The 15,950-nt window shown below is 39.4% G+C and overlaps 2 protein-coding genes across 3 annotated transcripts in view; both read right to left on the reverse strand.

Annotated features, from left to right (window-relative positions):
* The window catches only part of cers5 (ceramide synthase 5), a 26,072-nt gene extending 18,928 nt beyond the window's left edge, over positions 1 to 7,144 (reverse strand). Inside the window, exon 1 of one of the 2 annotated variants that reach the window (XR_010928132.1) lies at positions 6,799 to 7,144. Coding sequence is in view for 1 of the 2 variants with exons in the window: in XM_067586763.1 (XP_067442864.1) it covers positions 6,799 to 6,971 (173 nt within the window). In the remaining variant the exon portion in view is untranslated. The remainder of the gene's footprint in view (positions 1 to 6,798) is intronic. The other variant, XM_067586763.1, reaches the window with a different exon arrangement.
* Positions 7,145 to 10,300: 3,156 nt separating this feature from the next.
* On the reverse strand, positions 10,301 to 15,206 carry LOC137181218 (glycerol-3-phosphate dehydrogenase [NAD(+)], cytoplasmic-like). The gene is made up of 8 exons (XM_067586767.1): positions 15,048 to 15,206; positions 13,735 to 13,912; positions 13,472 to 13,612; positions 13,217 to 13,355; positions 12,766 to 12,878; positions 11,919 to 12,155; positions 11,706 to 11,812; positions 10,301 to 10,939 (listed from the first exon to the last, which is right to left on the reverse strand). Exons 1-8 carry the CDS (start codon positions 15,092 to 15,094, stop codon positions 10,843 to 10,845), a joined length of 1,059 nt encoding a protein of 352 aa, XP_067442868.1. The 5' UTR covers positions 15,095 to 15,206; the 3' UTR covers positions 10,301 to 10,842.
* Between the last annotated feature and the right edge of the window lie 744 nt (positions 15,207 to 15,950).

Consider the following 15,950-nt stretch of genomic DNA (forward strand, 5'->3'; position numbering starts at 1 on the left):
GCAGATGAAAATTAGCTGTAAGCTAACTCTGGTAGAGTACATCAAATGGTAACATTTATGTTCAATACTGTACATGGTCCCTTACAAATAAAATAAATAGCCTAAATAAAATCAACACATTTTTTGGCACTTTGGCTTAAAATATGACTACAACAGCTAAGCAATGATTAAGATCAAACAAACAAGAAGAAACTGGTCTAGAAGAAGAGGGGGCGGGAGGGTGAGGTTGGATTGAGGACAGCCTTCTCATTAGGCAGCAAGAGGAACTGGTGCAACAGGTAGAAGAGGAATCCTGCAGTGAACTTCATAATGAGTCTTCAAAATGCTGCCTTTCAAGAACAAAGGCAAATATTTTTGAAGGCAGAGGTTGGTAAGATGTTACACATTCAAAAGCTGCATTCAGTAAGGTAATCATGTTTGTTAATCTCTAGTCGCCATGGCTGCATTCATCACTGTTAATCATCACATTTTACTCAGTCGACTCACTAACCGTGTCAGCGGCTCGACACTTGAATTGCTCAAGTTCTACCTCCATGACCACGTAGCCGAGCAAGCTGCCATAACCTGTGAGGTAAAGTAGTTTTCCACCAATCATACGATCTGAAGGCGTGTCCAGCCAGACTCCATTCATAATTCCCAGGTTTAAGGGGACTCGGCTGTAGGCCAACTTTGTTTCTTGTCACAACAAGATTTACAGTGTTTTCCATGTTCATCAGGTACTGCTGCTCCATTCAGCCTACACATAATCAGACCATCATATCCTGATTTTCACACACAAAAAATAGGCTCTAATACGGCGTAGACCACATACCGCACTGTTGAGCCACCCTAAGTCACCGCAGGGGAAATTCCTTCACTGCGACAGCCCTAACTGCTTCCAGAATAAAGTCATTCAAAGCATTAAAAGAATCAGCAACAAGCTACATCTCTGACCTGCTAAGCCCACATGTGCAAGATGTTCAACAGAAAAAGCCCTTCTCTAGAAGTCTAGACTTGCAACCAACGATGACCGTGCAACTGTGGAATGCATTACCATTAACAATACGCACAGCTACTTCTTTATTTTTGACACCTAAAACCACATCTTTTTCAACTTTTTTGTACAACTTTATATCTTCTGGTGAATATCGTATTTTATTTAATATTTTTGTGTCATTTATCTACTTTTACTTTTTACTGTGTAATTTTATTGCTGTCTCTCATGACCTTTGTTAAAAGGCAGGTATAATAATTTTCATTCTTTTTGAGGTTTTTATATCATTCTGTAGCTTCCCAGTAGTGATCCATATGTATTCAAATTGGAAATTCAAATTTTGGTCAAACTACATATGTTTTAGTGTCAAAATGCTATTTTCCCAAACTCTTCTAAAAACTTTTTCCCACATGACCTGACATAGGTTTCTGCACAATGTTGCTACATATAAACTGATATAAACCCCCTAGCCTGCCTAGCCAGTAGCCACAGAGATGGACTGAGCATTCACTGTTGCTGCTGCTCTGCTAAATGTGCTAACAGACACATAGACGGAGCACTCACTGTTGCTGCTGCTCTGCTAAACGTGCTAACAGACACACAGACGGAGCACTCACTGTTGCTGCTGCTCTGCTAAACGTGCTAACAGACACATAGATGGAGCACTCACTATTGCTGCTGCTCTGCTAAACGTGCTAACAGACACACAGACGGAGCACTCACTGTTGCTGCTGCTCTGCTAAATGTGCTAACAGACACACACAGACGGAGCATTCACTGTTGCTGCTGCTCTGCTAAATGTGCTAACAGACACACACAGACGGAGCATTCACTGTTGCTGCTGCTATGCTAAACGTGCTAACAGACACACAGACGGAGCACTCACTGTTGCTGCTGCTCTGCTAAACGTGCTAACAGACACATAGACGGAGCACTCACTGTTGCCGCTGCTCTGCTAAACGTGCTAACAGACACACAAATGGAGCACTCACTGCTGCTGCTGCTGCTCAAAGTTTAAAAAATAAATTCTGAGCTCTCCTCCCACCAGTAAACGACTCCAGATCAGAGCAGAATCTAGTGTGACTCGCGGGTGTTAGGCTATTTGTCCTGAAGTGCCGGCTCTGCTCCCGGCTCTCTCCTCCAGAGCTCCCAGCATTCAGCAGCTGTCTGTCCCTCCGCTCCATCCAGTGCATTTATAAACATTTCACACACAGACTCAGTGCTGTGACATCGTTCGTAGTATATCTGGACAATTTTTCATGCTCTAACATACAGGCGCGAGTATGTTAGGAAGACACTGTCAGTGAACTCTGTGTGTGTGTTTGTGTGTGGGAAGGGGGGGGGGGGGCATTAGTGCTCTGGCTCTAACCCACGTCACTGCTTTTTGCTAACGACTGAGTGGGCGTTTCCTTTCGAAAAACCCAGAGAGGAACGCAGGTAGAGTCATCCTTTAAAACACACACTTTAACACTTTGTAACTGGCTTAAAAAAAAAGTGATAAGATAAAACAGTCACCATGACACACACACTTTACTTTCTAAGCAGGGTGTACAACAACTAGAATAAGACCGTGAAGTCAAACCCAGTTTGTGGCAGGATGTAAGATAGGACACTGACATCAAACTCAACCTCAAGCGGAGCGATTCTGTGAATGCCCGAAAATGAAACTCTATGTGTGAACACAGCGTGTGACATTAAGTCCACTGTGTGTATGCTAAACAGCACAGCCAGTGTTTGCGTTCTGCAGAAAGAAAAGTAGGAACTCACACTTTTTCCTCCTGCTGAATAAATGAATGAGCCAGTCAGAGTGTCCGGTAGTAACAAAAGTAAACACTCTCTGATAACATCACCTGATGTCAAATTGAGAAGGGAGAGACAGTCAGCTTTGGCACCTGAGATGGTGGTTCAATGCTGTGTGCATCTTATCCAACGCCTCAGCAACTTTCCTTAGACACCTCCAATATCTGATCACTCCTTGTTTACTGCCACTTGCCCATGTCTGAATTAAAGTCTGACGCTGTGCTTGTAAGCTGGCCCTGTAGGTGTCAAGTCTAGAAACCATGCCTGTGCAACAAAAGGCCAAATCCATCTGCATACATAATTCAGATTTACAGGATTATTCAGGTCAATTTCTCCTACGCGCAATGTTGAGAAGCCAACCCAGTTGCCTCTGTGTAGAACAATAGAAGTGTAGTTCCTGACATATCTTTCTGTTTGTTGTCAGACAACTATAGAAAGCCATTTTATTAAAAGGTCACAGTGGCTATAAGTAATTCCTCAGCTCTTAGCATTATGTGACCCTTGATCAAATAACTTTTTATAGCCAGGAAGTAGTCAGACAACATGAAACACAGAAGTATGTCAATGGCAACACCAATTTTGTGTTACACACTGTATTGAAACACAGAATTAACAATTAAAAATGTTGTCAGCTGTGAGAGCAGAGTTATACTGAGAGTAGAAGTACATTACACAGCAAACCTTCTATTTATTTTAAGCAGCTATACTTGCAGCAAATACTATCAGAAATTAGGAGTGAGCGAGATGGATAAAATCTTCTGTCACTGTATATGTAATTTCATATTGCTGAATCGATATGTATCGAGATATAGAGCATTTTTTTGAAAATTCATTGACAAGCCCGTCATAGATAAAATTAGAGCTACAATGGTTAGTCAATTAATCAGTCAATTGACAGAAATCGAATCTCCTTATTATTATACTTGTACAACTATTTAGATAAGCAATTAATTTATATACTTTTTAAAAAAGACTAAAATTTTCTGGTTCCAGCTTCTTAAATGTGAAGATTTTCTTGTTTCTTTAGTCTTCTATGATAGTAAACTGAACTGATTTATTTGAGGATGTCACCTTGGGCGGCAGGAATCTTTTTAGGAGAAATTTGGGAAAAAATTTTTGGGAAAATTTTTCATCATTTTCTGACATTTTATAGACCAAACAACTAATTGATTAATCGAGAAAATAATCAACAGAATAATTGTTAATGAAAATAATCATTAGTTGCAGCCTGAGATAAAATACACAAATGATAAAGTCTGTTTCCTGCTAATACAATGAATTTAATACCTGAAATCAAGGTACATTAATTACACTGATGCAAAGAATATTGTAAATACAATAATGTCAGCAAGCTATTTAGGCCTGATACCATCAGAGACATTAAAGGGATGAAAAACACTGACATATTTCCATTGTCTCGCAGTATACATTGTCATATTTCCCAGCTCTTACTGAAATTGTACACTTTGCTTTACCTTATCTCATATCGCGAATATTTCTCCTTATACTGAAGCCCTACACCTGACCTCGAACTGGCTTCAACACTGTGCAAACAAGAACGTATAGTAATTGTTTCACAAATCAGTGAAAGAATAAATGAAACTAGGGCTGGGCAATATATATATATATATATATATATATATATATATATATATATATATATATATACACATACATACATATATATATACATACACATATATATATCTCAATATTGTGATGAGACTAGATATTGTCTTAGACTTTGGATATTATAATACAGAGATATTGTCTTTTCCTGGATTTAAAGTGTAAAGTGATGTAATTTTCTGAACTTACCAGACTGCTGTAGCTGTTCTATTATTTGCCTTTGCCCACTTAGTCATGATATCCACATTACTGATGAGTATTTACCAAAAATCTCATTGTTTAAATATTTTGTGAAAGCACCAATAGTCATCCCTACAATATTATTGCAATATCAACATCGAGGTATTTGGTCGGAAATAACTCTAAATGAAACCATTAAAAAAAACAGTCAATAGCCATTTTTTAAGGCCTGTGTCTGTTATGTTTATATGCTCTTCTCTAATGCCTTTATATTAAAGCTGCACAAAACAGACTTCCTTTGTCAGGATCTAGAAGCTGGAAACAGATTAAAATTATAGAAAGGAAAACCTCCATCAACACGTCAAGAAACAAAAAAATAAACCATCTGCATAAAGCACAGTGTTGACACCAGTAAAGCCACTGCATCGGGTCATTTAGTACACTTGTCAGTTTCAATGAAGTGGATTTGGTTTTCCTGTCACCACTGTCAGTATCACAATGTCCAGGTCTTCCAACAAGAGTCTTTCTACAAATGAGAAAACTGGTATCTTTTCTTTAATGCTTGGTGTCCTTGAGCTGGACCTCATGGGTTTGTCAAATCTGAACCACTAACCATCACCTCTTGCCTTCCCAGACAGGCTAAACTTCACACCGAGAAACATGTTTTTAGGGAGCAATTGTGGCATCTTGTGAGGGACCGGGATTTACTGGTGGGACCACCACACCGCTCCCTGTCAGCACAGCAAGCTGACCCACCTAAAATCACCTACGCTTTAGATGTTTATCCAACACGCAATACCATCAGGGAGGTGTCTGATTGTCCCACATTCATTCTGTAGCATGTCAATAACCCCAAACATACAGCCAGAGTCATAAAGAACTAAAAATGTGGTCACACCAAATATTAATTTCATTTAGGTTTCTTCTGTTTACTGAATTGTGTATGAAGTTAACTGATAGGCTAAATAAAAAACTATTAATAGCATTGTTTTTGAAAGCATCCTCACTTTTCTTTTTGTGCCTCCAGTGTTTGCACAGTTCTGTACATGTACCATAAAGTTGCCTAACACTGTTTTTTTTTTCTTATCAGTATGGTAGTGAGCTTGGAGATCCCTTATCTTCATTTGAAGAGGAGGGTAAGGCCTGTAATAAGATAACTTGACCACATCAAATATGCAACAATAGTCAAATGAATGATGAAAACCCATTGCTCCGGTTTGCCAAAGCAAAATGCCTCCGGGACATCTTCATTTGGTTGTGTGGCAAGGCCTGCAGCTGGCCGACATCCAAGTGTGTACCAAGCAAGGTTGTGTGTGTGAGAGTGTGTGATGTTGAATGCTGTATAATCACATTAACGCCTCCACTTTTGCAGCCTAAACAAATAACTTAAAACAATTGATTCACAATTCAAGTCGGTCTTAAAACAACAGTCAGGCACTAAAATGACTGTAACATTGAGAGATATCTGTTTGATTTGATTCATTTGGACAATTGGAGCTTCATATTAGCTTCAGATAAACTTTTAATATATTTTTGCACAGAGGGAGGCTTGTGGATTTTGTCCCCCATCACTTACATTTTAAGTTCATTATGAATGGATCTCTTAATGGTCAGTATGAATGGGAGGAATAATTACAGGAAGAAAAAAAAAACTACTTTAATTTGAAATTTGGGCACCTAACTTTTGTTTTGAGACAAACTTGAAAAACTGTGAACCTGTCCTTTAACATTTTCACAGGACTGGATGGACAACCTGCTCAAGAGTGACAGGAAGAGTCAGAGCAGCAGGTTGCTGGCAGGGCAGCCATGCATGCATCAGTGAAGGCCAGCTAAAGACACACAAGCAGGCTGCTTACCAACCAAGTCTGGAGTTACACAAACATCTATAGCAAAAAATAATGGCTGGTTTATAACAGTGATGCATTCACTTAAGTGTTAACCTCACAGATGATTGTGTTAATGATTATTTCTAACTTCTCTTTACACTTATTGAAGTTGGAAAATTACTGTTAATAAGGAAGTAGTTTAACAAGAAGACAGTTTGTGAACTCTTGTACTATCACACAGTTAAAAGATACTGATGTTCCTCCCACAGCTAACAACCCATCATCCTACTGCTGTGGGGGAAAAAGAAAAAAAAAACGTCTATTAAAAGTAACGGAGGGAGTTTCCCGTCATTTACGAGAAAACATCCGACATGAGCGGCAAATACGAACCTCTCAAAGAATATCCTCACAGCGAAAATTCCCAGAGCCAGCGGCAAGGCATTGAGCAAGTGTCCAGCTTTAGGGTACTCCACCCCGGGTGCTGGATCTGCCAGATCCGCCCAGGTTACGTTGTGCGGCAGCCAGAAGCGCTCGTTCCAAAACCAGGCTGAGAGAGCAGCCATGTTCCCGGTGTCTCTGTCCCCGGCCGGTCACTACAAATCCGTTTCTTATCCGAAAGAAATAACGTGTAAAACTTGTTGAACGCCTGTCCGGCCCCTGAGTAACCGTATGATGACTTGCCACCCTCAACTTTACCGCACGAGCGTCACGGAACACGATGGCAACTACACTTCCTGTTGAGATTTTCAAAATTATATTCTTCTTTTGGTAAATAGCAGATTGGCTCAACCGGAGGGAAGAAGTCCCGCGAGATTAGGGTTAAAGGTTAGGGTTAGGGTTAGGTTAAAGGTGCAGTGTGTAGAATTTAGTGGCATCTAAACAGGAAATGGAATATAATGTTAATAAGTATGTTTTAATTAGTGTATAGTCACCTGAAAATAAGAATTGTTGCATCTTTGTTAGAATGAGCCCTTTTTTATCTACAAAGGGAGCGGGTCTTCTTCTATTGAGGCCGCCATGTTAAGGACTGTTGTTAAGCTAACAGTGAGAATGGATTTGGATTGTGTGGCGCAGCAGCAGCAGGACACCGCCAGGGAACGGCTGGAGAGAGAAGCAACTGGAGAAACAACCAGGTGAGTTAGCTTGTTTGTCATTGTTGCTAATGATATCAGACTGGTTAAGCAGCAGCCGCAAAGTTCTGTTAACTAACAAACAAGATGACCAACAGCTACAAATGAACGCTATGACATGAATACTTCATCTCCATGAAAGAAAGAAGAAGATGTCAGATAACGTGAGTCAGATACAGCTTCTCTCTCTCTCTGTCTCTTTGGTTGCTAATTTCATCTCTGAAAGTTAAATATCTCTCTTTGTGGCTGTTGTGTGAATTTATCTCCTTAACAAGAATGCAGCAGAGATCATATAATGTGCAGTGGGTAGTTTACTTGTTGAAGTTACAGTGAGCTGTCTGGACTCACTCATTCATTTGGAATTGATCCCGTTTTTAATTGAGTGGTTGTTCAGTCACCTGTTGATGTTGTGTGATTAGTGAATGAGTGTGCAGGAGGTCTGGCTGCTGACTCGTGAGAATTTCTTCAGTTTGTTTTTAAGCTGGATCTATATTGAGTAATAAGCTTAAAGTAACTAGAATAATAAATGTTAACATGTCAGCTTTGTAGACTATATTTTATATGTTGTGCATATAGATAAGAGTGTGTAAGTCATGCATTTGATACATGCATTAATACTTTCTGATGTGAACCTACACTTTTAGATCTGTGAATGTTTTTAGTGTTCAATCTTTCTAGTATTCAGCACTGATCTGAACCTGTATCAGATTATAAGCTTTGTGGTACTTTATATATTTCCATAGACTAAGAAAATACATAGGAAACATTTGTAAATCATGTGATATGTTGTCTATTTCTGATGAGAACATAAATCTGTTGTAACAATAGAACAATACTATAAATTTGAATTTCGCTTTGTTGGTAAAATGACACATTCTGAACCACTGCACAGCTAAAATGAGCACTTCTTTGTTTAGAAACAATATGTTTAAGCTACGTCTTCACCATTCAGGGGTTTTTGTTTTTGAAAGCAAATCGTTTTATGGCATATAAAATTGCCCCCCAGCTCACTGATTTCATCAGGTAGAGACGATGATGTAGTTTGATGCAGTTTGTTGTAAGATTCCATGTTGGTTTTCTTCCTGTCCTCCCCAATTTTTTGAGTCACCAACCACCACTGATACAGACGTCCTGCAAGATATATATAGATGTCCTGCAGGATATACAGATGTGTTGTAGGACAGTAAACTTTCCTATAGGACTTTTGAAGTTTAACGCATTGTCCAACACCTGAATAGTAGCTGAGTAGCTAAGAGTTAGCAGTGTTGAGCCTTGACTCTTTATTATGAAGGTGAAACAGCCCAGCTTCCTATAGTTTATGGCTTCCACCGGCTACCTTGACATATCTTGGCTGCCGCCCTGAGGTGAGGACTGGAATTGAGGAAGTGGGGCGGGTCCTTCTCCCTTGTTGAAGGGATGGGTACAATACACGCATGGCATCCATCTCCCGGCTCTCTTCCTGTTGGAGCCACACTGCCGTCAGGTACTTTAAAGGTCGAGCTTTGGGGTTACAACTTTGTGAAATATTACAGTTTCCGCTCAGTAATCCGATAGGATAGGATCCGGATAGGTTATCTGAAAAGGTGACATGAAAGGTAGATAGAGATAACGAGAGTGAGGCACTCGTGATTGATGCTATAGCACAGCCAAGTGGCCTCTGAATGTATTACAACTACATATTGTCAAGCAATATTAGGTAACATCTTGACCTATTCAAGCATAGGATTGATTACATGTTATTTCTCTAAGGGTCCAGACATACATTTCCCACTGCTGACAGTCACTTAAATATTTTTAATTGCTCATTTAAGAATAGTTAATACTGCTGATATATAGCACTATATCATGATTTGATAGCACCACAGTGGTACAGTAGTTCAAAAAGGGACATCCCTCCTTCTACGTTGTTCAGCAGTGATGAGGCAGCTGCAGTGCTGTCCGCTGTCTAATTATAGATGGACATTTGCCCCTTTGGAGAACGTTATTATTAGAAATCTCACAGGGCAGTTGACTCAATAACTATGCAAAGGATTTCAGTGAGGGAATCCAATTTTAATTAGTGGCAAATTATGCAACTTCACGGTTCGCTACATAACTGAGCAACAGAGCTGATAAAAATGAAAAATAAACACAATTGAGGGGGGAGTCAAAAGGTGTGTATGTAGGCCCATTTGTAAATCTAGAGGGAGAGGCTTGTTGCTCAAGAGGGTTTTAGAGATGATAATACTGGCAGGGTATGCTTACTTTCCTTTCACTGGCGGAGGAAATAGGCTACCATATCCCCTTGTCTTTCACAAAGGCTCTAGTTGGCACTTTTGTCCACAGGGAATGAGCATTGAAGGGATACACTGACATATGGTGACGGACAGATGGCTGTTCATAAATGCACTGGTTTCCTGCATATCAACAGAATCCAAAAAGAGAGTGCATCTCCAGGGATATTTACAAATGAATCAGCAGAATGCATAAAAACTTGTGAATTAAGTGGGTTTAAAAACAGCAGAAAAGATTCTGCAAATATGAATCCATCCTGTGAGCGAGGCAGGAGCTGCACTTAAAGAAAGGTTGAAGTGGACACTCTAGAAAATGGTAAAGGTGAAGAGTTTAGAGTAGCAGTCTAACTGAGCTCAGGTCATGTTACAGTGAGGCCAGCGGGTGTATGTGTGTGAGTGTATCTGCAGGGATCCCTAAGGCATCGTCAGGATCATGACCGTTCAAGAGATCACCAGATTCAAAGAGAAAACATTAAACATGAGCACAGACCCAGTTCCACAATTTATTCCAAAATAAATCTTGTCAAGTAATCGGTTACATCTTACGAAGTCCAGAATAAATACATCACAGTGGGAGTCATAACCGTAGTGTGTTCAGTGCTTTGTTTAAAATGGGAAAACATGTCAGTAAAAAGGCAAGTTAAGGCACTTTTACCTAAGAAATCAGGTACTGTGACATTTCATATCAACATTTTGTTCGGGGTATGTGTTTTGTGTAAGGCAGAGTTTTTTTAAAATAATTTTTAAGACTTGGAGGATTTATGCAACAATTTGTGACACATATGTTTATAAAAGAAAAGAAAGCTGAGAACAGGAGTTATGTAATGTAATAACAGTGTGTCAACACAGCAGCTCAGATAGATGGAGGGCAACTCTGCGTGTGCTCCATTTTCTCTCTTTTTCTCTGCTTGAGACTCAGGAGTCGGGATCAGGCACAACCTGCCCCCCCCTTATAATCAACTGGGTTTATCTAGTGGTTCAAGTGTAAAAGTCTTTCCCAACATCCATCCATCAAACCTGGAGTCAGTGCTTTACATGTGCTCTGGGTGGTTCTGCAAACAATTGATGAACTCTTTGACTGGGTGGTTGTTGAAGCAGATCTGATAAACAGCAGTGAAAAGAGGAAACCTGGAGAGAAACGGAAGAATGGTTTAAGAATGATTGAAATGATTAAAGGAATAGTTTGGCGTTAATCTGATTTCTTGCCAAGAGCTAGATGAGAAAATCAATACCACTCTAATGTTTGTATGCTAAAGAGGAAGCTACAGCTAGAAACCAGTTAGCTTAGCTTAGCATAAAGACAGACAGCATGGGGAAACAGCTAGCCTGAATCTGTCTGATGGTAACAAAATCTGCCTACCAGCATCTAAAGCTCACTACTTCCAGTAACTTCCTGGCATCTCTACTGGTTCCCTGGCAACCTCATAATGACAAGCAAGTCATTGCTCCCAGCCAAGAAATAGTCCCGCACATAACCTCCAATAAAACCACAACTTGTCATTTTTACACTTTGTTTTTTTGTACGGATTAAACGAACAAGATATCCCATGTTAATTAGTGCGCTTTAGAGGTGCTGGTAGGTGGATTTTGTTGCTTTTGGACAGAGCCAGGCTAGCTGCTTCCCACTGCTCCCAGTCTTTGTGCTAAGCTAAGCTAACCAGCTGCTTGCTGTGGTATCAATCTTGTCGTCCAACTATTCCTTTAAATACCATGTACATTTTTGCACAAGTTAATGTGAACTCAATCAGAGCTCTTCTAAAGATAACAGTAAAATCCTGATTCAAATGCTCAGATGTTTATCAAATGTATGAGCAGTTGTAGAAATGATTGGTATCCATTCACAAGCTATCTTGTGACAAAGAAATCCTCATAATAAAACATGAAACAGACTCACTTTTCCACCATCTTTTTCTGTTTCAAAATGTCGTGGACCTCAGATGCAGTCGCTGGACCTTGAAGCTTCTGACCGTTCAGCAGCTCATTTTCTAACTGCTCAATGGTCTAAACAGAAAGACGTTTGATATTCTTTTATTATGTTGTTCATAAAGAGAAGTGAGAGATATTATTAAGGTGAAACACAGAAGCAGAGAAAAGCTGTTCCTCATACTTTGCCTGTTTTGGCGAAAGCTTCTCCAATCTTGCGGTTGCGTCCGCCGTAGCAGGTTGTGATGAGGTCAGCAACGCCGCAGCTCTCCAGGAACGTGGCGGGGGAGACAGGGCAGTTTGTGCAGAAGACCTTGGCGAAGGCAATCATCTCCATCAGGCCGAGACGAATCACTGCTGCCTTGGTGTTGTCGCCGAATCCCAGGCCATCACAGAAACCTGCTCCCACTGCTACAATGTTCTGCAGTAACAGTGAAGGATAAATGCTGCTGTGAGTTCACTGCACTTTTTCACAGGTTATGTTCTAATGCACATAAATAATGTAACTGTTAAGATGAAGAAGTAATAGCCTTGAAGGATTTTCTTTAAATAGATCATCTTCATATCATTTCTAACAACTATTATCTATCTCATATCTTTTTACTTTTTTTATACACACTTATTAAATAATATTTCCATATAATAAAAGTGATCAAATGATCAAAAGTAAAAAGGAGATTATTGATGAGATTATTTGCAACATTTAGAGTTGAAGATTTTTTCAACCAATATTACAAAATGCACCCTGAAGAGGAACAGACGCAACTCTTAAAACATATCATTTAAAAGTTTCCACTGGAAATGTTTTTGGTTAATTAGCCTGTTAGCATGTTTAAAATATGTCTGAATGACTGCACAAATTTATGCTAACACTGAATTTAAAGTTAAAAATATTAAACTAATGAAAGATGATCTATGTAAATATGTGAGCATCTTTTTCACCTTTACAACTTTTTTTATGTGTTTTTAAATTGTACAATAATGTATTTTTAAGCATTGTTCAAAGGATTGTGAATATCAAGAAGATCTACCTTGAGCGCACCGCAGATCTCCACAACATCAGACTCTGGTACCACACTCACACGGAAGTTGGTGGTCTGCATCAGCTCCTTCAGTATGGGCCCGTGTGCTTTATCTTTGCAGCCTATGTCCAGAAAAAAAAAATCATTATCAGTCTCCACAGTGCAGCACTGAAGAAACTGATACTGTATCTGACGTTGATTAACTTCCAGATATAATTCAGTCATGGTGTGAACTGCAGATGTTACAGATGTTCCTCCTTAACCACAACTGGAGCCTCACTGAAAATTGCTTTGTAAATCCAGTTTTGGGAAAATTAATGTGTTAGTCTGTATTTTAATAGATGATTTTCTTCTGTAAGCATTGTATTGTGATTCAATATTTTACTGTGACCTACTTTAATAAGAGCTATTTTCAAAAAGGGAAATTGAAGTCATTAAAGAATTAAACTTATTGCCATACCGATGGTCGTTTCACAGAACTTCTCCTCAGCGACCTCGTTGGCGATGTTGGCTCCCATGAGGACCGTCATGGTGATCCCCAGCTTCCCTCGGATGACTTCAGAGATCAGCTTCAGACCCTCAGGACTGGCATCGACACCCTGGAGCAGACACAAAACTCTCAAAATCAAACAGTCCACGTTCCCCAGTGTGTTGTAAGGAGGAGATCTTCCAGAGAGGACAGGAAACTTTGTGTTTCATCATCAAAAGTCGCTACCTTGATAAGAGACATCCCTACGACGTCCTTCTTGATGTGGTCTTTGATGGTGTCACACACTCTGAGGATGAACTGGTGAGGGACCACAAAGATCAGGATGTCGGCGCCTTTCACAGACTCAGCCAAGTCTGGAACAGCCACCTGATGAAGAGAGAGGAAGTACAACCAGACTTCAATCATATGACAACACACCAACACAGAGAATATACAACAAATTCGTGATTCTGTCTGTTGTTGAAGAGGTTTTTTTTTTTTGTGCTTACCACATTGGGGGGCAGCTTGTGACCAGGCAGATATTTCACATTTTCGTGGTCTGTGTTGATGATTTCTGTGAGTTTACGGCCGTTCACCGTCTCCTCAAACACCCACATGTTCACCTTTGTGTCAAACTTGTCATGTTTGGCTGCGTTGGCACCCACAATTTTGGCAATGGCAGAGCCCCTGTAGACACGGAGACATGAACTTATTGTTCCCCAAAAAAAGGTTAACTGTCCTCTATTTTAATATAAACTATACTGTAAATGAATTTATACTGGGCTTTGGGAGTTTCTCAGTTCTAATGTGGTGCTAAAGTGATATTGGAAGAAAGAATTATCAAAAGAATAACAACAACAAGTCATTAATTCTCTGATATTACTCTGGCTGATACTGACCTTTTATTTATATGGAAGGAAATATTCTCAGGGAAATGCAACAAAATATAACATTTTTTAATATATAAACATGGATTTTAATTAATTAATATAATATTATAATATAATCTATTTATTATAGTTTGTTTTTAAAGAATTTAAATACAGTAATGCATCTCAAAGTTTCTGTTCTCATGAGCAGCTGACATTTGGATCTCCATTAGTCTGGGTTGTAGTGGAGAAATTTGGTGTCAAATGACTTAAAAAGTTTTTTCCGGATGCTTTTCTAGAAAAGAATACCACTACAGGTGAAACATAGATACCAGCTGATCGTTGTTTGGATATAAGGATCGTCCCATTTAAAGACGGGCTATTGAATATCCAAATAACATGGGCTGAGAGCCAAGAAATCCTAATTTAAGAATCATATGTCAGTGTGGAAGTTTGGGCACCTATTGGTGAGACTTTTGTCCTGCCACAACTAATTTAAATGTCACGCTGGCTGAGAGACATCAACACTACATGACTGATGAGTCAGCACAAATGCTGCTGAATAATAAAAGGGCAGCAGCAGTTTCTTTAATAAAGGTCTTGGGAGTGTTGAGGCATTAAAGGTCATCATATTCTCCGAGAGTCAGTGTCAGTCTCAGAAGACCCCCCACTCTGCAAAGTCCTGTAAAACAGCTGAACTTTATGAATAATTTACAAGGGCGACTTTATCCTTCTATCCACCAAGTTTGGCGCGTTTTAGGCAGCATTCAGAAATAAAAACAAACTTAAAACTGCGTGTGGCAGCATATCCAGGGCGCAGAAATACCACACGCAGATATGGTGACTATTGCGCACCACTCACCCCCTTTAAGAGCATGACTATAACTCCACATTGAAAGGCATCTTTAAGTTACCCATAGTTACTTTAACTCCTCCAACAATCCTGCACTCACCAGTTACCAGAGCCAATGACACAGACTTTCTTCGGCGCTGCCATCATGTGTTTGACCTTCCAGACGGAGCTGCTGCCGGTGCGACGACAGACTGAAGCGGGACAAAAAGGTATTTATACCAGACACGCAGCCGAGGCTCAGACACTCCCTCTCCTGTTGGTTGGTCTGCTCTGTCAGGCACAGGATTCTTTCTCTCTATCCAATAATAATCATCTTTATTAGCATGAACATTATAGCCGGAGCTCCTTTTTTTCACACAGTGACATCCTAAATAATAGGTTGTAAGTTCACAGTGTTACTGCAGGAAATAAAGTACTGACCCCTAGAGCACGTGCCAATCTGAAGTTAAGAGGATTAGTCGATTAATTGATTTTTTAATCAACACAAAAGTAACCATAACAAGTTTGATAATCATTTTTAAAAACCCAAATGCCAAACATCTGGTTCCAGCTTCTTAATTTTGAGAATTTGCTGGTTTTCTTTGTCTAATGTGACAGTGAAGTTCATGGGTTAACTAGGTTCTAGACTAAACATTTGCAGACATCATATTGAGTTTTAGGACATTTTTATGGGCATCTTTAGTTGTTTTTTTTTCCTGAAATTTTAGACACATGAATAATCGATTGAGAAAATAACTTCCAGATTAATAGTTACTGAAAATAATAGTTGTAGCCCAATTATAATCCGTACAAAGAAATACTCAAGCAGTCTCTCATTACAGAGGTTAGGTATAAAGTCACTGACACCAGAGCTGCAATGATTAGTCCATCAACAGCAAATTAATCACCAACTTTGATAATTAATCGTTTTGAGTCATTTTTTAATATTTCCAAATTCCAGCTTCTCAAATACTAATGTTTTCTGGTTCCTTTAGTCTTCTATGTAAGTAAACTAAATTTTCGG

Source organism: Thunnus thynnus, chromosome 4 (assembly GCF_963924715.1).
Source record: "Thunnus thynnus chromosome 4, fThuThy2.1, whole genome shotgun sequence".
NCBI classification, from domain to species: Eukaryota; Metazoa; Chordata; class Actinopteri; order Scombriformes; family Scombridae; genus Thunnus; species Thunnus thynnus.